The sequence below is a fragment of the Dermacentor andersoni genome, chromosome 7 (genome assembly GCF_023375885.2).
Source record: "Dermacentor andersoni chromosome 7, qqDerAnde1_hic_scaffold, whole genome shotgun sequence".
NCBI classification, from domain to species: domain Eukaryota; kingdom Metazoa; phylum Arthropoda; class Arachnida; order Ixodida; family Ixodidae; genus Dermacentor; species Dermacentor andersoni.
The window spans coordinates 177,069,479-177,094,644 of NC_092820.1; the positions used below are offsets into that span (position 1 = coordinate 177,069,479).

The 25,166-nt window shown below is 47.4% G+C and overlaps 1 protein-coding gene across 2 annotated transcripts in view; it reads right to left on the minus strand.

Annotated features, from left to right (window-relative positions):
- Positions 1–25,166, minus strand: part of LOC126532977 (uncharacterized) — a 259,755-nt gene that overhangs the window by 25,999 nt on the left and 208,590 nt on the right. For both annotated transcript variants that reach the window (XM_072289414.1, XM_072289415.1), the window contains exons 5-11: positions 22,865–22,988; positions 20,780–20,914; positions 20,596–20,672; positions 19,008–20,351; positions 18,475–18,546; positions 18,241–18,362; positions 18,015–18,157 (exon numbers count right to left, since the gene is read on the minus strand). In XM_072289414.1, coding sequence (XP_072145515.1) covers positions 18,015–18,157; positions 18,241–18,362; positions 18,475–18,546; positions 19,008–20,351; positions 20,596–20,672; positions 20,780–20,914; positions 22,865–22,988 — 2,017 coding nt within the window. The remainder of the gene's footprint in view (positions 1–18,014; positions 18,158–18,240; positions 18,363–18,474; positions 18,547–19,007; positions 20,352–20,595; positions 20,673–20,779; positions 20,915–22,864; positions 22,989–25,166) is intronic.

A 25,166-nucleotide genomic window follows, 5' to 3' on the forward strand; every position in this document is an offset into this window, starting at 1 on the left:
GAGCCCTTCGCAGTAGTGTGTGCTTGGAATATGCATTTTCCAGAGCAACAAGCATTCTAGAAATTAATGGCTAATGACTTCTTTTCCTAGAGACCCAAAAGGCTTGTATGGGTTGTGAAAATTAAGAGACCCAATGTCACACTACTGCCCAATTATTTGCGATTGCCGTTGTGCATCTGTGCTTTTACCTCACTGTTGGGCAAAGCACTGTGCAAGGAAAATGTATGGTTTGGTTGATATGTTGTGTTTTGGCATTGACAGGGGCTTAACTTGGAGCTCTGTTACTTCCTGTACGCCAGCATGGTGTTGCTCATCTGATGCATCTGCTGGTGCGTTGAACACCATGCAGTGTTTGCCACTATTATGATGTACATGGAAATCATCAGTGTTTCTAGCCTACAATATCGTCTCCTAGAGCGCATACCATTTTGTAGCACATGCCAAGTGACCGAGCTTAGATGCACAGAAAATAAAAAAGACTAATATTTAAAGTAGGCAACAAAACACGAAAATTTCTTTTTGCATGTCATTGTGCTTTTTGCAGATGAACTAATTTTATTTTCTTCAACTTTTGTTGCTTTAACAAGAGAGATAATGCATGGCTTTAATTTATTTGCAAGGTGCAGATAACAGTGAAATATAAAAATTGCAGGCGCAGATCAGGCTTTATTCCAGTCAGCAGTTCTCACTCTCCACGTTGATGTCTGCCCATTTATATTTCTTGGCTACTTTATCTTTAAAGGGACACTAAAGTGAAAAATTATTTCTTCTGCATCAGTAAATTACCGTTCTACAACACCAAAAACACCACTCTTAGAACGATACGATGTTTGGTAAGCCAGAAAAAGTGCAAGAATGAAATACAGGTGGCGACGCCTACTTAAGTTCCCGCACCTGGGGGCTGTGATGTGATGGATTTTGATGGCATCTTCTAGGGCCTACTAATTATATATAGTGGTACAGATTGACTACACTGTGTTCTAAAAAAAACAAATATTAAACATGCCAAGTTTTGGGAACCTTTATTCAGCCAACGCGGCCCAAATGCGAAAACATACTTTGGAATCCATGACGTCACGCTGACATACCGGCGCTGAGGTTCCGGCGCGAAATTCAAATACTGATACTTGGACCTTCATTTTCTCATCTAATAATCAAACTATTTTTTTGAAATGACGGCCTGTAGGGTTCTCAAACAATGCTTCATTAGTCTAAACTGATTTATTGTTTCGCTTTAGTGTCCCTTTAACACTATCAAACTGACCAGCAGATGCACTTCGAAGACATCCACTTCAAAAAAAAAACTGTGGTGACAGAAGCTAAGGCCAACAGTGTTCCTTTTCGGAGACGAGGCATACGGTTTACTGGGCACAGCTGTATACGTAAACAATGGCTAAGCTTTTGACAATGACACATATGGAGCATACTCTGATAGAGCCGATGAGTGCTAAGCAAAGTGGAGAATATAAGTATGAAGACTGGTTTTTCAAACGCTTGAACCTGCACTGAATATTTTCCATGAGAATGCACTAGTATCAACTTTGCCTATAGTTCCCATTTTTAATAGTCTATTATGTACTTATGATTTAGGCATAAAACAACTTTGACCCCATGTACACGTGCTTCCATTACTGACTGCCTAGTCGCGCATCTTTTCCAACTGCTCCTCTGCATAAAAAGCAAAAGCAACCAGAAGAGGTGAAGTCTTTGATGAAAAAATGAACACGTGATGTAAAGAAGAATTCTTGACTCTGCACTTGGTTGAAATGCTCCCCTGAGGTTGCTGAGTGGGCACTACACACAGTGTTTGAAGCAAACTATATGTTTGAGGTATCTGAGGAAAGTTCCCTAAAAGTGAAAACGTAGCTAGACATTCTGCTAAGAAGACACATCTAATCAATGAAGACCGTATCGGCAGCCCTTTCTAGAAAAAGAACCAAAGCAAATTTTTTATTCACAAACATCATAGCAACTAAAAGTTTGCTTGTTAACCCTTAATGGACAAGTGTTGCCTAAAGGCAACACACCAGTAAGAATATTTCTTGTCAAGTTTCGGTACTGAGTACAAAGTTTCTGGCTAACAGTCCTCGGGCAACACTGAACAATAGGCCTCATTTGTTGGTTTAGGGCAGGAATACGGAACAGGGAAGAAGGAGCTTGGCACGTGACTTGCTCTTGTTTGAGAGCACGGCCAGAAGAGACAGACTGATGCAAGATCTCCAGCTGTAGTGGCACCACACGTAAGATGTAAAGCAAATTAAATGTGCACCCACAGTTCACGTATGGTGAGAGCTGTCTATTGAAATTCCAGTTTCTTACAGTTTTCTACCTGGTGTTTGCCCCTACTGGTCAAAAAGTTTCCGTGAAAAATACATGTATTTTCTTCTCGTTGATAATGCTTATTCTCGATATGTTTTGCACATTCACATAAAAAATAAACATTCTTGGGGAGCATTTATACGTCTCATCCTTAAAGAGTTAAACAAGAGTACATGTGACGCTCAAGAAGATGGGCTATCACCCTGGCCTTATACCTGAGAGGAATGTTCATTAATTAAATAGTGGATATAGGTGTATGTGTGTACAAAGCTTTGTTTAAAAAATAAAATGCACGCCTTAGTGGGAAATGCCCCAACACGTCTTCTATTTCCTATGTGCAGGTGGGAACACAACCATTTGTGTCTATTGCCGACATCAACTCAAGAACTTATTTTTTAAATTAAAAAAATATTTTTTTTAGCTTTACACTTATCACAAAACCCAACTGCACGGTAGCTGTGATCATGCAGTTCTGTCAGTAGACACTCGAATATTATTCCTATAATGTACATAAAACAATACTTGATTTCATGCCGCACTTACCGAAAAGAGTGCGGCGCATGTCGCATTTGCATGTAATTAAGGCGACCATGCATATAATGCTAGAGGGGCTGTCAGTCTCTCAGAAAAAGAAAAAAGAAAAAGAAAAAAAAGAAAAAAAAAGAAAAAAGAAAAAACCAGGAAATAAAAGCACATGACCATGTGGCCTTATTCGTAGAGCCCGCAAACCGCCCTTGCAATATAAAGTTAAAATACGAGTGCGTGCCCAATTCTCTAGTCACTGTCAATGTCTTTAGCAAGAACAGCGTTGTCCTCCGCACCACCAAAGTTATTGGGACAGCCATTCAGAAATATCCGTGACACAACCAAACACGGCAAAGCCTTTCAAGCACTAAGCAGTGATACACCACGTGACCTTCAAAGACCGCTCATGCGATTTTGAAGACCCCTCTTGTGACATGCCTGCACACCAGCACCTATCATCTTGCCGATGGCTACATAGTATACACCATAACCACAATCATGCGGCACTAAAAGCATTGCACATCAAGAGAAGAAAGATGGACAGCGGCCACTCCTGGCTGGTGCACTCTTGCACGAGGTGAATGGCCCCGCTAGAGAAAAATGAATATATATATATATATATATATATATATATATATATATATATACACTGCGTTATACTCGCGTCACGAACCCTAATATATAACCTTCCTTTATGTAACAACCTTTTGCAGTAAGCTGATGCATGCCCCTGTCAAGACAAAATACAGCAGAATGGTTTTCTTTCCTTTTGTCAGGAATGTAGGCATCCAACGCAAGTGAAAGGTTTGGTGGGCTATGCATGCCGTGCTTCTCGCCAGCAGCCTGACAATGGTGGCCACCATAGCAGATGACACAGTACTCCTTACCCCAAGCAAGCGAGCGTGCATCAAGGCACCTCATTCAGAACCACTCACAAAGTGACGCATTAAAGCAGGGCTGCTCAACATATGGCCCACAAGAAGAGTTATATCGGCCGGTGGCCGCGTTTTGCCTCAAGGATGTTGACACCCTGCAGATAAGAACTGTGACCTTTAAAACACACATCTTTGTTTAACGCTCAGCGGCAACGAAACAGTTCAGAACAGAAAACGAAGATTGTCACCGGAGGCATGTCAGTGTTGAAGGCAACATTCATGCACGTGGAGAGTCTGTTTCTGCTTTACAGCAGGTTGTGGCTCTCACTACCCGACAGGCTGTGTGGGCTATTTTACAGCACTTGCAGTTTCCTGATCACCATTCTGAAAAAGTGAGTGCGCTTCCAAAGGAGGGAAAGAAATCAACCAGGAATGCCGAAAATTCAACAAGGACTGGACGCATATGTGCTTTTTTGTTGAAGATGTGTCAAAGTGCATCTGTCTGGTGTATCGAGAACCCTTTTCTGCACCAGAGGAGTACAACAATAGACACCACTACGAGACAAAACACTCTCATCAATTCGGTGTTCTTTCACACACTCACAGAAAGACGAAAGATGCGGATTTAAGGTGGAAGTTGCTTGCAGAGGAAGATAATAATACAAAAGTAAGAATACATCTGAGGCAGCTATGAAGGTGTCCTTCCAAATATCCCAGCTTATCATCCATTTTGCTGCCTGTTCACTGATGGCGACAACTTCATGGAGTTCCTTATGATAGCCAGTGAAGAGATGTGCCTGGACAAAAGTTAACCATTCAAGATATGAGCTTGCCAAGAATGACAGTCCACAGATTTGTGCACGACATTGCAGATGACTTAGGGCGCGCTGCAGTAGTTTGCCTACTACTCTCCAGCTTTGGACGAGCGCACAGGTAACAAGGACACAGCTCAGTTGCTTGTTTTCATTCGAAGTGTGGATGAAAACTTTTGTGTTACTGAGGAATTTGCAGAGCTGTGTTCCATGCATGGATGAACAACACAAGACCAGATAAGCAAGGAAGTCAAAAAGGTCATAGAGAAACTCGATGTGCCGTAGGAAAAGCTTGCAGGTGTCTGAACAGGCGAGGCCCCGGCTATGGTTAAAAAGAGAAACGGAATCGTCGTGTTGCTCGACGCATGCAGCGGCGAGGAATTTAAGATGTACCACTGTGCGGCTGCACGAGGAAGTGCTGTGCGTTAAGGTTATGAAACTGAAGCATGTGATTAGGATAGCGACAGTCATCAACCTCATACATTCTCACAGTTTGAACCACAGATTCCAAGAGTACATGCAAGTAGTAAAAAGCAACCACACAGAAATCCCATATCACACTGAAGTCCGTAGGTAAGCTGCGGTAATGTTTTGAGTGGCTTCGTGGTGCTCAAAGACAACATCATTAGTTTCGTAATACTTTTGTTACCGATAGAAATGCGGTCATTTTCAGTGCTTTTATGCCTTAAGATTTTACTTCAAGATGTAGTAGTCACAATGTACACTGCGATACGGTCACACACCCCGTGAACGAGGCACCAACACCGTGCCAAATTTTCAAAGCCGACTTATCAGCCTCCGAAAATAACCCCACGAAGGCACGAACAATTAGTAAGAGGCCTTCTGATGCACCAGCGAACGCCAGTTGTGGCCTAAAGACTGAGTCAGAGTCCAGGGCTATCAAAACTCAACAAAATATACTCTTCAAATAAGGCAGCTACATTCATACAAGCCCGCTTTGGCTAGGCACATCACAATGCAATCCAGATGGGTATTAACAAAACTTCGGAAAATAATGAATGACAAGCACTAAGAGTTCAACACATACAGTACAGAATGAATAGGAGTACCAAGTGTCCACTCGTATTCACCCATGTTGGTCTTGAGCCAGACATGCTCGGCGTAACTCGAGGCAAATCTCAAGGAAGGAACTTCTTCCGGAAATGCAGACGCTCGACAAACTCGTCGGCCAGCTTGTCTGGCAATCCCCTTCTTCTGCAGACGGTCGGTCTATGCGTCTCATCTCTTCACCAGTGCGTTCTCCTCTGAACTCCTCTGATTCTGGTCCGGCCCTTTTATAGCCTCCGCTGGCGTTTCTTGAACTTTCCGACAGAGTAGCACTCTTATAGCATGAACAAAGCCTGGGAATTGTCTAGACATTTCTCGCGTTTTCGGCTGCGGCCTGTCTTTGAGGAGGGTGGTGACTCATTCGTTGGCACATGCTCTGGCTTTTGCTATCCCCTCTCGCTATGCTCGCCATGTGCCGAGGTCTGAGAGGGTGTTATGGCGCCTCCCCTCTCTCTCCTCTCTGCTTCGAGTATCTTGTAGAAGTCTCTAGTCGCCATTGACCGTGTCGGCTGTCTGTGGCATATTCGCCCTTGCACCTCTTGTCGAAGTTGTCCAGGGGCCGACGTATTCCTTTGCTGGCTTGGGTGATACACGGCGCACGCTTTGATTACGCGCACTTTTGTGACAGATGCATCAAATTATAGCTTGATCACTTGTGTTTTGAATGGATGTATAGCAGCAATAATTTTTCAGACAATTTTTGAGAATTCTAATGTTATACTTCGAAGAAGCACCTCAAGAAACATGAATGAAAGTAATAATTTGCTATTTTTAGTATAAGCACCGAGAGTAAAAAGAACCTGAAACATACAAAATATGTGCCTGGTTACTAGTTCACAACTTGTGTAAGTTAGATCATGCAAAAAAAAATTATGTAGATTTGTTGGCGTCAATATTAGTGTCACATAGAGATACCCAGGCTATCAGGAAAGCAGTAGCTTCACAAATGAGGATATGAGTAAGTTGCTATTGTACAAGGAGTATTTGTTTTTGCTAACAGCAGCAGGCACCTGGTTTTTTTTTTTTTTTACTGCATTCTTTAGGCTCGCGAAGTAATGGTTCCCTAGTCAGCCGGCATGCAGAAGCCTCCTCATACTTGATTATTGCATTCCATCAGCTTTTATGTGCAAGCAAGGTGGTCTAGTGTGTTCCAACTAGCGCTTGAGTCTCCACATGCTTTGTTCAGTTCCTGTACAGTAAGGTGGAGTGTTGCACAATATTGTACACTTGCATAAGGACACTTGCATGGCCGGTGTTCCAAAATATAGCATCGGTCGAAGGTCGGTCTTAAATCGACTGCGTGTTTTTGTGGAAGTGAAAACCCCACACGGCGGGAAGGATTGTTTGTAATCATTTGTACATATGCTGTCGAAGAATTGATGGATAAAAGCAACCCATGATGGGAAAAATAAAGTTGCAGTTCTATTAGTTGAACACAATTATCAAATTAACAAGCGCTCATGAACATCTATTGTTGTTTGAGACATGGCTAAAATAGCCTATATGTGGGGTCGGAAAACTGACAACCCATGAGATGCTACTGTGTCTTCATTCAGAAGGGTTTGGGTGTGAGCTAGATGGTATGGATCATCCATATTTAAAACAGCGCCAAAAAACACGGACAAGGGAGGACACAGGACGAGCGGGAGGACACAGACAGCGCTCATCCCGTGTCCTCCCTTGTCCTTGTTTTTTGGCACTGTTTTAAATATGAATGTGTCTTCACCACTGCTGTCATTTTAGAATTATGTAAACCGAGTCAAACAAAGTGCAGATTTTGCATCTTCTTATTGGCGAAGTGCCAGGAGAATTGGAGGCTGATTTCGATGATACCTCCAGTCAAAGTTCTACTTTTCCAGACTTCCCCAATCTGCCAAAAATTGTCAAATCTGACAAATAGTTAAAGCTCAGTCATAATTTCAGACGGTACATGGTGTTGCGAGCAGAATCCCAACAGAAATTTTTAAAACATAAAAGAACTTCATCAATTTCTATAGGTGTGGTAAGAAAGTAGTTAAGCGATAGAGGGAAAATCATTGCAGAGCTTGAAGACGACGAGTGTTTATGGGACTTAGCATTCCTCACGGATATACAGTATTTTTGCGTGTATGACCACCCCCAAGATCTCAAAAATTTAGCAGTAAAGTGAAAGTGAGAATTATATGCAAATTTCACCTTGAAGTGTGGCTGCACGGCAACGTGCAACACGCTGCCGTGAAGCCACACCTCAAGGCAAGGCTCCCTGCCATTCAAAGTTTCGTTATCTCCTACGGAACCCCGCCTTTCTCTCCCCAGCTCTGCGTGTTGAAGCTCCTCCCCTCTTTGAAGGTTGCACATTCTCCTCCTATTTATGGGCCACCATTTTGCATTTAGTAGTTGGCAAATACCGCATGTTGCGCTATCAAACTAGTACGTCACTCGCGCCCACAGCGCTCCCTTGGTCCATGCGAAGCACTTCGGAATACGGCGGTGAGCCAAATCACCGTTGGGTATTTTTGGCTGGGTCGTGTTTGCTCCATCACCATTGTCCCCTGAGAGGGCTTGTTCATCCTTGCTGTGATCCGCTTTTGAGTGAGCAGTCAGAGTGCTAGCTGCGAAGTGATCCGATTCACGTCACATATCTCATGACTAATTCGTCCGCGATGACGTCCGGTGTGTGAATACAGCTTTGTCAGCATCGCATAGGGGAACCGAACCGCTGGCCGTAGATACAACGTGGACAGGTCGTGCATGGTTTATTGCAAAGATTTGAGTGTTGTTGTGTGCTGTTATTTCAGCGGAGTGATCTTCATCAGGGTTTTATTGTACAGTCCACCGGTCGAAACGGTCGAATTTGAATACTTGTTCTGTTTCTCAAGCTGTTTACATATATATATATATATATACGGGCTGTTGTAACCGGGGGTGCGGATTAAACGTGAAAAAAAAAAAAGAAAATAACTGAGACAGGTCACCTTAATATGCTCAACACAACCCTGCAGAGAAAAAATCATCTCATTACGGGCACGGTGAGTGTCATATTTGCATTTCAAGAGAAAGTGCACTTGTCGCATATCACAGCTCACATGTCCTACATGCTAGAAGCTGTTTCCTGTTAGCGAGAAGCACAGGCCAGTAAGCACCACCTACACGCAACATGTTGAAATCCTTCTGACACTGTTCCAACAGCGGTCATTTGAATACAAAATCAGCCACCTGTTTTGTTACCCTTTCACAATGATGCCAGAAGACTGAGTCTCCTCAGTACAGCTAAAGCTAGACCTGCAGTGTTGGCCAGAGTTAAAGGCCTTGCACCATGAGCAGCCCACCCTTTAGTTTCATAAGAACGCTGATAAGAACAAATACAAAAACATAGTTAACCATGCCTTGAAACAAGCGCTCTCAAGTATGTATGCCCGTAGCATACATTATATTTGATGAGCTCGAGCCACATTCTGGAATGAAAACACCTCTCCAAAGATTCACTTATGTAATAAACATGGAGTAGTAAAGACAAGGCACAGAAGACCAGGACTCAAGAAGAAGAACACAAACGACAGGACCGGCGCCTGTCGTTTGTGTTCTTCTTCTTGAGTCCTGGTCTTCTGCGCCTTGCCTTTACTACTTCAAGCATGAACCAACTAGCCCAAGCAAGAGCTTTACTTGAGCGTAATAAACATGTTTACTCTCTCTATTTGATAATTATTAACAAGAGATGCCTTTGGTCTTCAATCATCCATACAACATTACAAGACGCGCTGAGGACGGTAACGAGTGCGAAGACGCCAAACATTGAAGGCCTTTCCGCATGTAATGTTTCCTTTATAGTGTGGCTCACAGAGAAGTCGGTTTAGGCCTCTGCTGTTATTGAGTTCTGAAGCACTGCCTTAAAGGGACACTAAGATAAACACTGAATTAGTTTAGATTTGATAAAGTATTCTTGAAGAATTCCTTAAGTGTACGGTAATAGGTTGATTATTGGAAAAGAAAATTACGGCTAAAGTTTCGTTCTTGAAGTATGCATCGAAACCTCATGGCTGGTACCTCAGTGTGATGTCACAGATTACAGAGTACCGTATTTTTGCGCATATAATCCGGACACCCAATTACAACAACCGGGAAAAAAAATTATCCTCGCGTATAATCCGCGTAAGTAGTTGCATACAACACTGCTCAAATCTTTGAAAAAACATTCTCCATTCGCAGATGCACAACTTGCTACGTCGCATCTTCAGCCAGCGGCTCTGGGCCCCCATTCTTCAGCGATGCTGACAAAGCTGGATTCACGCGCTGGACATTATCGCCGACGAACCAGTCACATGATGTGACTTGCATTGGATCACTTTGCAGCTAGCACTCGCATGACAGAGGATAACAGCGTGGACAGAGAAGCCCTAGTGTTGGCAACGGAGCAAACGCAACTGAGTTGAAAATGCCAACAGTGATTCTCCACCTCCAATGTCATGCGACATTGGAGGTGGAGTTTGGTGGAGCAATGCAACATTATGGGTGGGATTTTGCGAACAGTTCAAAGATTGTGGTTGGCCGACAACAGTAAATTTCCCCAACAAGAGAAAGGGATCTTGAGGGTTGCGGGGGTGTGCTCCGACTCATACTAGTGCTCCTGCTTCATCGGGTGCTCATGCTCGTACTGGTGCTCATGCTCGTACTGATGTTCATGCTCATACTCGTACACGTAAGCCATAATCATGTAAATTTGTAAATAAACCCTTTTTCTCATCTCTTGATCGCCGGCACCTGGCACATGATCAGCCACGGAACCGTAATGGCCGCTCAGGCACCGAGTAGCAACAGCTGTACGACAGCAATGGGATACGCTACCCTGGTTACCAGCAGAGGGAGTGCTGCGGGAACGGGTGATGTATGAGCATGCCAGCGCCACATGCGCTATTCGCGTACTAAATGCAATGTGGCAAAATGTGAAGCGGAGGAGAACGGGCGACTGAAAAAGAGGGAAGAAGCGTGCTTCAACACGCAAGGGTGAGGAGAGGAGGGCGGGCTTCCCTCGGAGATAACGAGAAACTTTGAATGGCGGAGAACCTTGCCTTGAGGTGTTTAAATAGGCCTGAGCAGACATCAATATCTATGACGTCATGACGAGCTGGTGCGAGAATTTCAAGGTGCCGTCACAGCTGTCTGCTTTTGCGTCTTTTTTGGCTTACCAAGCATGTTCTCGCAGTAAGAGTGGCTTTCTTGTTACTGTGGAAGGGTAATTTAGTGATAATGGCCAAATCATTCCTCTGTTTAAAGGGATTCTAAACTACCCTTTGGGCATGGTGAAAAAACAGGCCACAGATAGCATACGCAACTGTGAACATTTCTGCCAAACTTTTGCAGTCGTGCGCAGCGCATTGAGCTCACAAGCAGAGAACAAAGTCGCCTTTTCAAGCGAAGCTTGTATTGGCTCAGGAGTTTCGGTGGCGATGTAGTCACGCAAGAAAACCCAGTTTCTCCCAGAGTAGAGCAGCTGTGGGAAAGCGCACACATTAAGGCGGTTTAACTGGTTGCGTGCTCGTGCCAGGCGTGCAACCAACCAGAGCTGCTTTGGTTCTGCCGGAGAGGGAAAGGGTTTCACGTGCGCTGTGCAGGCTTAGTTTCTGTTCAGTTCAGTTGCAGAAAACGAAAGGGACGGCCACGTATTGTGCATTCCCCGGAAAAATGGGCAGCATTCAACGAGCTGTGGCGAGAATTCGCCCGTGAGAGGCCTCGCCATCAGCGTGCCGATCCAGCCGAGGTCCCGAGCTCAGAGAGTGGGACGCTGAAGAAATCCGGCGCCGTTAGCTGTGGGTTACTTAACCGTGACGAAGGTCAGGCGTACACAGGACAAGCTTCGCTTACGTCCATTTTCCGGTAGGGGAAGGGTTGGTATTTTTATTTCTCAAACACGCTCTTTTCAAATGAGGCCTTCTCCTTACCCATTTCGAAGCTGATTGCGGCTTGTATGTGTTGTCATATGCAAGATTCCCCATAGATGGCTGCTATTGGCCAATAGCCGACGACAATCAAGAAGGATGTTTGGCTCGGCGCCCTTCTTCCTAATGTTACAGTGTATAATTATTCGTGCAGTTTAATAAACAGGCTGAAGTAGAGAAAAATCGGCTTTTCAAATTTCTATAAGAATTATGTACTTCCAGAAGAAGCCAACTATTGTCTGCTCACGCTAAGCAGCAGACAGCCGAGTAGCAATTACACTTTTGCCACACGGCTTATCAGTGTCATAGCCATTGGGTCTCAATAATTTCAGTTAGTTTTGAACACTCAACTAGCAGCGAGCCACACGTAACTTAATCACACAACACGTACGCTTACCAGTACGCGCTCACTCATGGCCGCTCTTAGAATTTCGCAGACACTGCTTCGTATTGATATTGCTACGGCACAATATGCGCGATCACGAAAGGCCAGCAGTGTGAAGACGACGACGACGATTAGAAGCTAGCGCGGGCTGTTGCCTCTTGGCCAAGCGCAGCGTATTTTCCTTGTAAATATATTTGTACATAGCTTTTCGTCTGCGTCTTCCTACGTAACATATCTGGTGGAGGTGGACGTTCCTTGTACCTCGTCACGGAGCTTCGCAGTGGACGGTACGTCGAGCCTTCCTTCATGGCTCCCGGCGACGACAACCCGACTCCGCCGGCTCCGACACCTGCTGCCACTTCGACGACCTACATCACTCTCCCCGCTCCCCGTGATCCTGGCGTATTCTCGGGCCAAGATGGGGAAGACGTCGATGACTGGATCAGCCTGTATGAACACGTCAGCCGCAATAACCGGTGGGACCCTACTATTATGCTCGCCAACGTAGTCTTTTACCTCGGTGGCACACCTCGAGTTTGGTATCGCACGCACGAAGATGAGCTCACCAGTTGGGATTCACTTAAGACACAGCTTCGAGACTTGTTCGGCAACCCCTACGGTCAACAACTTGCCGCGCAGAAGGCGCTTTCCGGCCGTGTGCAGACGTCAACAGAGCCCTATGTCACGTACATTCAGGACGTCTTGGCTCTGTGCCGCAAAGTTGACACCCACATGACTGAGTCAGACAAGGTTTCCCACATCCTCAAAGGCATTGCCGATGACGCCTTCAACTTGCTCGTTTGCAACAACGTAGCGACGGTGGATGCTGTTATAAGAGAGTGCCGCCGCCTGGAACTCGCCAAAAGCCGACGTATTGACCAGCAGTTTGCCCGTCTGCCCAACACCCCAGCGACATCTTCCTGTGCCGACGCTCCTCGTCCCAACAACACTGCCGATGTTACCAGGATCGTCCGGCGTGAGATCGAGGCCGCCTATCCGGCTGCCTTCGACTCCAGTCCCACCAACACATCTGCAGTCACGGTCTCACTGATCCAGGCAGTTGTCCGCCAGGAGTTTGAAAACATGGGTCTTCACACCATCTGCTCGGCCCATCGCCCTAATACCCGCCCGGCTTCTTCGATTTCGCCCCGTCCCGCATCTTCTTACCCACCACGTTTCCGCAACCCATCTGAATGGCGCACTGCTGACGACAAGCCTATTTGTTTCCACTGCCATCGAATCGGGCACATTTCTCGGCACTGTCGTAGTCGCTGGAGTTCCCCGAGCCGGCCTACTTATACTGCGTACTCTCGCCCCTCAGGTGGCCCTTCTCGTCCCTATGCCGCACGCTCCGATAATGCCGCCACTGATTCTCCTGCAACGAACCGCCCCTATTCTCGTTCGCCTTCGCCCCAACGACGACAATCTCGCTCTCCCCAGCCCCGTCGCGCCTATTCGCCGACTCCCTTCGGACGCCGCTCCCAGCCGGAAAACTAGACGATGCAGCGCCTCGAGGTGACGCTGCATTGCTCCCTACGCCGCCAAATCCTCTACTGACTTTGCCCACTCATCTGAACCTTCTTGACGTGCAAGTCGACGGTGTTTCTGTGTCTGCTCTCATAGACACTGGGGCGCATTTGTCCGTAATGAGCGCTGACCTTCGTAACCGGCTCAAGAAAATTATCACGCCCGCCACGACGCCTGTTGTCCGTGTCGCCGATGGCGGAACAGCCCCCGTAATTGGTATGTGTACCGCCCGCGTCTCCTTCGCCGATCGCTCAACAATCGTGCTATTCACAGTCATCGCCCACTGTCCCCACGACATCATCCTCGGCTTAGACTTCCTTTCCGCACATTCTGCTCTCATCGATTGTTCCGCCAGTACTCTCCGCCTTGACCTGCCTGTTCTGGATCCTGCTGAACCACACCCCAGTCGCCTCAGTTCCGCCGACTTCGTTCGCTTGCCACCTTCGGCACTGACCTACGTTGACCTAGTGTCATCCCCACCAGTCCCCGACGGTCACTACATCGCGGCTCCTATGCAAGACGTCCTCCTTACACATGGGATCACAGTACCCCATACAGTTTTATCTATTACGGCGAATTGCGTCTGCCTGCCAGTGGTCAACTTTGGCTTGACGACACAAGTGCTGCCACGTGGGATGTCTTTGGCCCAGCTTTGTTCATTCGAGGATCACTCAGTAGCATCCATTGCAGTAGACGACACTTCATCCGATACTCCTCTACCATCGCAGTCGGCAAATTGTACCATCGCTGACTTACGGAAAATGATTGCCCCCGACTTGCCCTCCGAGCACGCTCGTGAACTCTACCGCGTTCTGTTTTCCTACCACGATATTTTTGACTTTAACGATCGTCCTTTAGCCCAAACTACAGCTGTCAAACATCGCATTAATACCGGCGATGCCCCTCCTATTCATCGCCGCCCGTATCGAGTGTCACCAGCTGAGCGTCAAGTTATTCACGCAGAAGTTCGCAAAATGCTTGCCAAGAACATTATTGAACCATCATATAGTCCATGGGCGTCACCTGTAGTACTGGTCAAAAAGAAGGATGGCTCATGGCGCTTTTGCGTGGATTATCGGCACCTTAACAGGGTTACCAAAAAGGACGTGTATCCCCTACCTCGGATTGATGACGCCCTTGACTGCCTCCACGGTGCTCGCTATTTCTCTTCTATTGACCTTCGCTCCGGCTACTGGCAGATTGCCGTGGACGATCTCGACCGCGAGAAGACTGCTTTTGTCACACCCGACGGTCTTTATCAATTCAAAGTGATGCCGTTCGGTCTATGTAACGCCCCTGCCACTTTTGAACGCATGATGGACTCCCTTCTTCACGGTTTCAAGTGGTCCACGTGCCTGTGCTACTTGGACGACGTTATCGTATTCTCCCCAACGTTCGCTACGCACCTCGAGCGCCTCTCAGCAGTCCTGGACGTTTTTCGGCGAGCCGGTCTGCAACTCAACGCATCGAAGTGCCAATTCGGCCGTCGCCAGATTACCGTCCTTGGACATCTCGTTGACGCGAACGGAGTGCAACCGGACCCAGGCAAGATCCATGCTGTTACGCACTTCCCTGTTCCGAAGTGTGTCAAGGATGTGCGCAGCTTCATCGGCCTTTGTTCGTACTTCCGCCGTTTCGTGAGAAATTTCGCCGCCATAGCACGACCACTAACCGACCTTTTGAAAAAAGACGCTCCTTTCCAGTGGGGCGATAACGAGGCCTCTGCATTCTCTCATCTAATCGACATTCTCACAACGCCTCCCGTTTTGGCCCATTTCGATCCTTCTGCGCCTACCGAAGTCCGTACTGATGCCAGCGGTCACGGAATTGGAGCAGTACTGGCACAACGCCAGCGTGGCCACGACCGTGTTATCGCTTACGCCAGCAGGCTCCTCTCACCCGCGGAGCGCAACTATTCCATCACTGAGCGTGAGTGTCTGGCCCTAGTTTGGGCGGTTGCGAAATTCCGCCCATACTTATATGGCCGATCCTTTTCCGTTGTCACAGACCATCACGCGCTTTGCTGGTTATGCTCACTGAAAGATCCTACAGGAAGACTTGGTCGCTGGGCCTTACGCCTCCAAGAATATTCGTATACTGTCACCTATAAATATGGCCGACTGCACAAGGACGCTGACTGCCTGTCTCGCTACCCGGTCGACGAGCCTGACGACGCCGACAGTAGTAGCGCCAACGGCATTTTCTCTGTCTCTGCCTTCGGTAACATCGCCGATGAGCAGTACCGAGACCTATCGCTGCGACCACTTATCGAGCGTCTGCGCTCTACACCTACCGACGCATCCGTTCGCCGATATGTCCTCCAGGGTGGCATTCTGTATCGAAGGAACTTCCTCCCTGACGGCTCTGACCTTCTTCTTGTCGTGCCAAAACAGCTACGACAGACTGTGCTCTTTGAGATGCATGACGCACCCACTTCAGGACATCTTGGGGTAACCCGCACGTACGACCGCGTCCGCCGCCGCTTCTATTGGCCTGGTCTCGCTCGCTCCGTTCGACGCTATGTTGCTGCCTGTGATCCCTGCCAGCGTCGGAAGACACCTCAGGTGCTACCTGCCGGTCATCTCCAGCCGATCACCGTCCCTGTGGAACCGTTCTTTCGTGTTGGATTAGACCTGCTCGGTCCCTTTCCCACGTCATCTTCTGGGAACAAATGGGTAGCCGTCGCGACTGATTACGCCACCCGATACGCTATCACTCGGGCTCTCCCTACCAGCTGCGCCACTGACGTCGCGGACTTTCTCTTGCGTGACATTATCTTGCTTCATGGCGCCCCGCGACAGCTGCTTACTGACCGTGGTCGAAACTTCCTCTCGAAAGTTATCGCTGACATTGTGCGTTCCTGCTCCATTCAACACAAACTGACTACTTCATACCATCCTCAAACCAATGGCCTGACAGAGCGGTTAAACCGTACTCTTACCGATATGCTGGCCACGTACGTTTCCAAGGACCACCACGACTGGGACATTGCCCTTCCTTACGTAACATTTGCGTACAATTCTTCCCGGCACGACACCGCCGGATTTTCTCCCTTTTATCTACTGTACGGTCGCGAACCTACCTTGCCCCTAGACACGGCACTTCCTCCTGCTGCGGTCTCAACAAGCGAGTATGCGCGCGACGCCATCGCCCTCGCTGACCATGCACGCCAGCTTGCCCGTGCTCGACTGACGGCCTCACAGACCACTCAGCAGTGTCAGTACAACGCCCGCCATCGTGACGTACAGTTTTCACCTGGTGCGCTCGTGCTCCTGTGGTCGCCCTCTCGTCACGTCGGACTTTCAGAGAAGCTCCTTTCGCGATACACAGGGCCCTACCGCGTGCTGCGCCAGGTGACGCCTGTGACTTACGAAATTGCTCCTGTGGCCTCAACCTCGTCCTCTCCTGTGGCATCTAGTGATGTCGTACACGTCAGTAGGCTCAAGGCCTACTACACTGCTTCCGAGTCCGATCTTTAGTCGCTCCGGGACGGCGCTTTTGCAGCCGGGGGTAGTGCTACGGCACAATATGCGCGATCACGAAAGGCCAGCAGTGTGAAGACGACGACGACGATTAGAAGCTAGCGCGGGCTGTTGCCTCTTGGCCAAGCGCAGCGTATTTTCCTTGTAAATATATTTGTACATAGCTTTTCGTCTGCGTCTTCCTACGTAACAATATATTGAGAGCACTTGACAATGTGCAATTTGGGTGTGTCTATACCATTTGTCGGTAAAACTGGTGCAGGAAAAAGCTGGTCCGCACCCCTCAGCATGGCCAGACTGGAACATATGAGTGGGAGCACACATTCGTGCTCATGCAAATAGCAAACGCGCTACAATTAGCCACAACAATTGCATATAGCAATGCCTGCTACCTAGCATAGACACCACGGCAGGCGGCAGTGAGCCTGCTTCCTGCAGCTGATTGAGAACCACCATGTTCTCCAAGTGGGTGACGTATGTGGCACAAGGCTGGCCGGCCCAAGTGCCAACATGAAACAGGTTATGTGCCATCGAGGTCGAAGGTCTTTTCAACGCAGTGAAGAATCCATTGCTCACTCTATGTCGGCGCTGCCGATGTACTTGCACGAGCGAAGATCAAGGCGATCTCTAAGTGCAAAAAGAAATGTGCTACTTGCCACTGAATGCAAGAAAGCACATTTGCATGTAGCTATCTAGTACACTGTAGCACAGCAAATGGACGAGACACCATTAACTAAACCATAAGTCGAGGGATAGCCTACGAGTTTGACGCCACATAGACACCAAAATCAGAAGTAGTGGTGTCTATGTGAACGTTCAAAATCAAATTTGAAATGCGTCCCACAATGTCGTTCAGTAGGTGGAACATTGTGAGCATGCCCCGCTTCACCGTAGCCTTCCAAGTGCAAGGTATTGAAGGGTCGGGAGCACCACGAAGGGGATCAAAGGCAATCTTTGATTGCTAACAACTTCACTTCTGCCAAATGCATTGAAGTGCTTTTTACTGCAAAGTAGTTCTAAAGTAGTATATTTTAACTTCGAATGCATTTCCCAACTTCGATAAAAAGTGTTTCGGGGCCCCTTTAACAACAAATAATAAAAGAAAAGACCTGTCTGGAAGTGGTCCAGCACCGACTGCAGGTTGGCAAGTGAGGCTTTGCTGTGGCGCAGTTCTTCAGCTAGCGCAGATTGCTGTGTCTGGGCCAGGGCCAACTGCTGCACAAGGTTTCCCACTTGCTTACTCGCCTGTTCCCTGCACAGCATGAGAGTTTCACAGAATAACTGGCAGTGAGGTTAATGTGTGATCTAAAAGATAGGCCAGTTTGGGACACTTACGTGGCATTTTGAGCCGCAGAGTCAGAAACTCTTGCCCACTCTTCCAGTTTCATCAACCGGGTTCGAAGACTTTCTTCCCGAGACTCAGCCTGAAGTGCCTCTTGAGTGTAGCTTTCTTCCATCTGCACAGAACACCGAACGAGCTCAACATGTAAATGATAATGTGACAATGTAAGAACAAAGGCCAACTTTCATAATAAAGAAACACTGAAATATGAAAGGCCATAATCACACCTGAATAAGATGGGTCCGGAGTCGCTCGAGTTCCTTGCTCAGTTTGGCCTCTTTCAATTGCAACTCTTGAACCTGCCATGAGGAAAGTCATCAGTAAAAAACATAGTCACAATTGCATTAGAAAAGCAATGCTTCAAGCTCTGAATTCTGGCAAACTGAAACCAATTTAAAAAATATGGGTGACTTGTTGTTTTCAACAAATTTTTAGGTAGCTTATTCAAATGAGTCAGAAGAAATTTTGGTTAAATGAAATCTTTTTGGTTGCCCAGAAGCAGAAGAATGTGTCAAACACAGCTGCTGAGACAACAGCCATAAGGTATCAACAGTCAATATGTGCCATCATTTAACACTCAGGCGTATTGTAACTTGATGGGTACCACATATCCAGCCTCCATAAAGGTGACCATGTCATAACTACAATTGCTAATATAAGCTGGTCAGCCCGATATCTTTAATAATTGATTACTCTGTTTATTTATGCTAGTTGTGATAGTTTGAACAAGAATTACTGCGACTAAGTAAACTAAACTCACCTGCTTCTGATATTGCTCTGCTTGCATCTGCCAGTGCTGCACTAAGGCTCCGGAAGTGCCCACAGGATCCAGACCTCCTGAACTGCTCCTCGAGAGAGACCTGTGTGAATCACCGTCTGCTTTGTCTCCCTCGTCATCTTGTGAACTCTGGCTTTCACTATGCTGTTGAGCAAGCTGGTCCCTTTGGTTCTGGAGCTCCTGCAAGCGCATTTCTAGCTCCGCTATCCGCTGTCTCAGTGCAAGGGCTTCCTCCCGCACAGCTGCAAGCATGCCCGTCTTTTCTTCCAGCTTCTGTGTCGCTGAGTCCAGCTCCAGCCGAAGCAGCCCCATGTCGAGAGTGAGCCGGTCCACCTCTGCTCGCACGTCACTCAGCTCCCCTTCCTTCTGCTGCAGCAGCACCTTGAGGCGGCCCTGCTCCTCGTCAGCAAGGGCAGCTCGCTGAGCAAGAGACTCGCGCTCCTCCAGCAGTTCCTGGAGCTGGTCCTGGTCAACTGGCGAGCACTGCCGCAGGAGCTGGAGAAGTGTGCTGTTCTTCTGCTTCTCGGCTTCGACCTCGAGCTCGCGGTCTCGCACAAGCTGCGAGAGGTTGCGCAGGGCCTGCCGTGTCAGCTCGACGTCCTCGCTCTCCCGGGAGCCAGCTGAAGCCACCTGCTGCTCCTTCTCGCGACGCAGCTTGGCCGCCGCCTGCCGCTCCTGGGCAACTACACCGAGCAACCGGTGCACCTCGGCCTTGAGCGAGCTACTCTCACGTGACTTTTCGTTCATCACCGAAAGGATGCGGTCCTTGTCGGCCTGCAGGCTGCGGAGGCGTTCCTCCATGCTGGCCATGGCCGTTGTGGAGGTGTCCTGCGCCGCGGCTCCATCTCCTTCCTGGCGCTCGCCGAAGACATCATTAGTGGTGGCCACCTTGACGCTGGCCGTCAGTTCCTGTAGCTTCTTTTCCAGCTCTTCCTCTCGAGCACTGCGGCTGGCAAGCTCTTGCTCGAGCGAAATGCACTTCTCTCTGGCCTCTTCAAGATTTCTGTCACGCTCTTCCTGGGCTTGGCAATTATCCTGCAGTCTAGCTTCCAACCTGACACCTGCCGAGTGCTGTTTGGGGGACTCTCGGGATGTTTCTGTGACAAATTCAGTCTGGACACCTCTTGAAGACAAGGCAGTTGATGCAGTGAAGCTTTCTGTCTCAACTGAAGCAGTTCGGAGTGATGTGGAGTCTGTCTGCGAGGCTTGACATGAGACTGGCTTTTCATAGTTCACACACTCCTTTAGCTTTCTCAGCTCCTTGGCTAGGTGGCGGTTTTCAGCCTCGAGTTTTGTTTTTAAGGCCAGCAACTGTGAAAGGGCTTCCTGCGTACAATTGCGATTTACTATTAGCAAGTAAGTGTAACTGAATTTTCTTACTCAAGGCAACCATATTTTCTTGAGACACAAATTGCTCGAGGACAGAAATGGTTGCTATTCAGTAAAACATGGGTCATCCAGTCATCCGAGAGTGGATACACTCAGAAGCAACTACTTCACACACAACTAGCAATATAATGAATGGGCTGGATCCAAACTTCATAAAACACAGCATTAAAGCCAGACTTGCCTGATTCTGTTGGTCCAACTCCACAAGGCTTGTTTCCAACTGCTGCTTTTCCTGAAGCAACTGCTTGACCACACTATCTGAAATGATAGCTCAAGTAAGCCTTTCTGTAAGCGAAACATGTTCTAATGGCTTGCCAACAACGACGACATTTGAGGTACCATGAAAAACAAGAAAATGCCCTTACCAGGCACAAAGGTAGTCTGGCAGGCGGCATCTTTTGATTCTCTTTTCTTCAACAGCTCTGAACTCACGGAGGCATTTGGTTTGGGCACTTGCGGGTCAGCGCTTGACGTTTGCTGTGATGATGGCACATCAGCTTCTGAGGATAGGTTAAAAAAAAAAACTCAAATTAGCTTGATACATGAAAAAGTTGCCTAGGAAGCTTTGAAACAGGATGAAATAACTGCTGCTTTCCCAAAAATGAGAGAAAAATAAATTGTGCAGAAACCATTGACGGTAAATGTCGATGTAAGCAAATATCCAAATGTGTTCAGAAAGCTATTCTCTTCATAAAAAGAATACGCACTTGTAGGCATATATTTGTTACAGTGACGACATTTAGGTAGCATTTGTTGTTTCATTGCATGATTCTGTAGAGAACATAACCATTAACCAGTGCATCTGTAGCAGAGCTCTCTCTGGCAGCTGCTACAGTATGAGAGGGCAGTGGGAGAAAAGGGGTCAATCCTTTCGGAGGGCTTCGCCACAGCGACAGATCAGAACTCGCACATGACAGTGGGACACCGTGTGCCAAGAGGCTGTGGAACGTGGTGTCTACACGCACAACGATGTTACCAAGGCATATCTTCAACAGAGCCAAGTTCTACCTTCACACTGTCATGCATTGCCTATCTTTGCAACCTCTGGCATAGCCCTGGATGTTAATGAAATTAGAATAAATATTTATTTTACAGTCGCAAATTCCACATTTAGAACTTGTACATTTGTCAGAACTATGTTTGGATTGAAGGATTTTTTTTTATTCGAGTGTATGTACTGCTGGCAACGAACACACCCTGAAACTATGTTACGCGAGAGTATGTGCCTTCTGTATCAGTGAGCCTCTCTGATTTCCGACACTTCTGGCTACCAGTGGGCTACCAAAGCCAGCCAGAGAGCCTTTGTTTCTCTCAGGTTGCTTCGCCCACCATGCCACGCACTTCCATCTTGCATTCGTTTTATTGGGCTGGATGGTTCTGGCTACCCATGGGCTGCCAGAACCAGCCAGGACGATTTTGGTCTGGCTGCTCGCTGGAAGTTCTGTGGCTAGCAGACAACTAAAAGAGGTGATGAGTGCTCGCCGCCATCTTTGTGGGGACTTACGGATTGCAACACGGTTGCTTGAGGACTTTACCTCGCTCAGCCAACTGGCTACGGTCATCTTCAGATTTCTATACTTCTAACACTATCTTCTTAGGTTTTAATGCGCCATTCCGCATTACGAAACGGTGCGATACGAGCGGCGGTGAACCATTTGAAGCTTTGTGTGTGTGTGTGTGTGTGTGTGTGTGTGTGTGTGTGTGTGTGTGTGTGTGTGTGTGTGTGTGTGTGCGCGTGTGTGTGCGTGCGCGCGTGTGCATGTGTGTGTGTGTTTGCTCGCGTGTGTGTGCATGTGCGCGCGCGTCATGAAGGCTTGAAATGCCAATTCATGGCCATTGAGGCCATGAAAGCCTGCAATGCCAAAAAGGTGCTCCCCTGAGGCTAAGTAAACACCCACCTCCTGACATTTATGAAACTCCTTGCATCATTTTCTCACACAGATCTGCTCTTCTGTTCAAGAAACCCCAACGATGATTGCTTTCATCCTCAAAGCAAATGCATAAATAATGAGATTCGACATGCAGGAAAAAAAATTAAATAAGAAGAAAGTGAACAGAAGCTTTGCAGGGCCCTTCTAGTAAAAGCGCTGAGGTCGCTGAGGTTATCTACACTGCAGGGACGTTGCCAAAGCAAGGTCTTTTGGTGTTAAAACACCTAACAAAATACAGCTCTAGCTACGCTTGCATAGTCAGTGCGATGACCTGCAAACATTGCTTTCAGCTTCAATGATGGATTTCTGCGAATTCTGAAGCAAACAAGCAACTGACACTACAGAAAAAGTGAAACATGCTACAAAGTAAACGAAGTGAACGCTCCTAGCCGAAATGCTGAGGTTATCTGCACAGCTAGGGCGTAGCCAAGGGGAACGCATTTCAGTATTCGAATGGTAAACAAAATTAATTGCTCGCTACACAGCTATAATTAGGTTGATGGATCAGTGCCCACAAACCTGTGGCCATGTTCTGCTGCTGTTGAAGCCGTGCCTCGGCGAGCTGCCTTGCATGGTGACTCTGCAGGGTGGCCACTTCTTCCTGCCGCTCAACAGCAGCCTCGGAAAGCGCCCTCTCGAGCACCTGAAAAACACACACACAGGCTACATGATGCAAATCACTACTACATTCTTCAAGCAGGGGAAGCTACACAAAGTACACCTGTAAGCACCCTTCAAACAATAAAAAAATACTGCATTCTACAGCAGACACAGATAGAGAATTCCATGCCTCAACGGTGCTAAGCAAACTAAATCAGCCAGAATGCAACCTTTGACGATGATTTTCTAATTTATTGTGATTACCATACAAGTGGTGGTGCATGTGTAAGTTGGTCATGGGAAATTCATTGGTAGAGATTTTAATGCATTAGTATTCTAAGGGAACTTCACACACTTTCCAGGAGCTATCTAGCTATCTATGTACCATGTTTGCTTCTTGTATTTATGTTTGTATCTAACCATTTTCCCGCCTTCCTGGGTCACTGGGCTGTCCATGGTTGAATGGATAGCACATCAGACTGCTGTGCTGAGGCAACAGGGTTCAGAACCAAGCATAAGTCCAACTTGGGTCACTGGGTATGTGCCACTGTGTACATACGTACATGCTACTCTTTAACCAACTTTTCTTTCATGTTGACATAGGTTGCAGTAGATGCAGCACTAGGCAGGTACCGCTCTTCAAAGAAGCTCTTTAGCACCAATTTGGAGTGCTAGATATGAGCCACTCGATTTGGGTTGGTCTTTAATGAACCTAATTTATGCCAACTTGAGTCATTTGGCATGTACCAGAAAGTGTGTGCTGGTCTTCAATGAACATTTTGACGCTAACTTGAGTAGCAGGTATGTGCCACTGTGAACGTGCGACTCTACAACAACGAAAAAGGTCCTTTAAATTTCTCCAATGCCAAGCCGAATAGAACCAACGTCGCAAGGGTTCCTGAAGGACAGCAACCCAATGCTTTAGCAGGCTGCACCACAAATGTACTGGGTATGTGCCACTTTTCAATAAACGTCTTTCACGCCAACACTTCACCAAGCTGTGCCATGAATTCATTGGGTGTGTGCTACTATTTAACGAACCTCTCGCCAACTTCGGTCACTGGATATGTGCCACTGAGTACGTGGCAAGCGAGGGAACAATTCTCAGTGCTTGCAGGCACTGGAACACCACACTTCTCGCCTCGTAGGCTAGACACGGACTTCTCAGCAAGCCACTGGATGGTGCAGCATGTCCAGAAAAAAAAGCGAGAGAGGAGCTCGGTTGTTGCATGGTGTGTTTCTCAGCATTCGCATGCACCAGTGCACCATGCATTTCGCATGCCACCCCAGGTGTCATATGAAGATGATGGCGCTGGCTGGTCTCGAATGTTCTGAGGGAAGCGCAAAAGAGGAGTCCCGCTGCAGTACATGCCACCTCATGCATAACTCATTTCGACAGTGGCAATACCCTGCGTGGATATATTGATTCAATGCTAACGCATGATCATCGACAGACAATGTGAGATGTGTCCTGCCAAATCTGTTGAATGATTATGTTTATGTTACGTAATTTCGGAGTTGTCTGTCCGGTTGACCCAAGTTGTATACTAGGCCAGACAGCAGCCAGTGGCAAGTTGTCGGGCACACAACCAGTGGCCCATGTTGTCTGCTCTGCAAGACAGTGCATACCTCGTGGCCCTAGCTACGGGACAACTTGTGTCACAGGGAAGAGTGGCGTAAAGAGGGTAGAACACAAAGTTCCCTATAAAAAACTTTTTAAGAAGCTTCGCCCTACAAAGGGGTACAACCATGCTACGGGTTAGCCTCAGTAATGACCATCCTTAAGATGCAGGTGCCATGGATGCTCAGCAGCAGAAGTGAGCCAGTGGTGGATCCTGCAGGGCATGCAGCAATCGTCAGAAGGCTTTCCTTTGTTTCAGGACTGCATGCATTCGCATGTGCTACCCAACAGCCAGGCTGCAGCATCGAATTAACAAAGCATAGTTTAACTTCACCCGCCGCTGCAGCAATGGTGTCCCGCTGCTGAGCGTAAGGTTGCAGGCTCGATTCTTGGCAACATTTTGACAAGGGCAGAATGCAAATATATTTCGGTGGATGTTAACAAACCTAGGCAATTAAAATTAATCCGGTGCCCTCCACAACAGCACCTCTCAGAACAAGAGTGTTGCTTTGTGGCATTAAACCTTGTGAATCAATGATTCAGTCCTCATCAGTGAGAAAGATAACAACATTCTAGGGGCTTGGTTCTGAGCAACTTTAA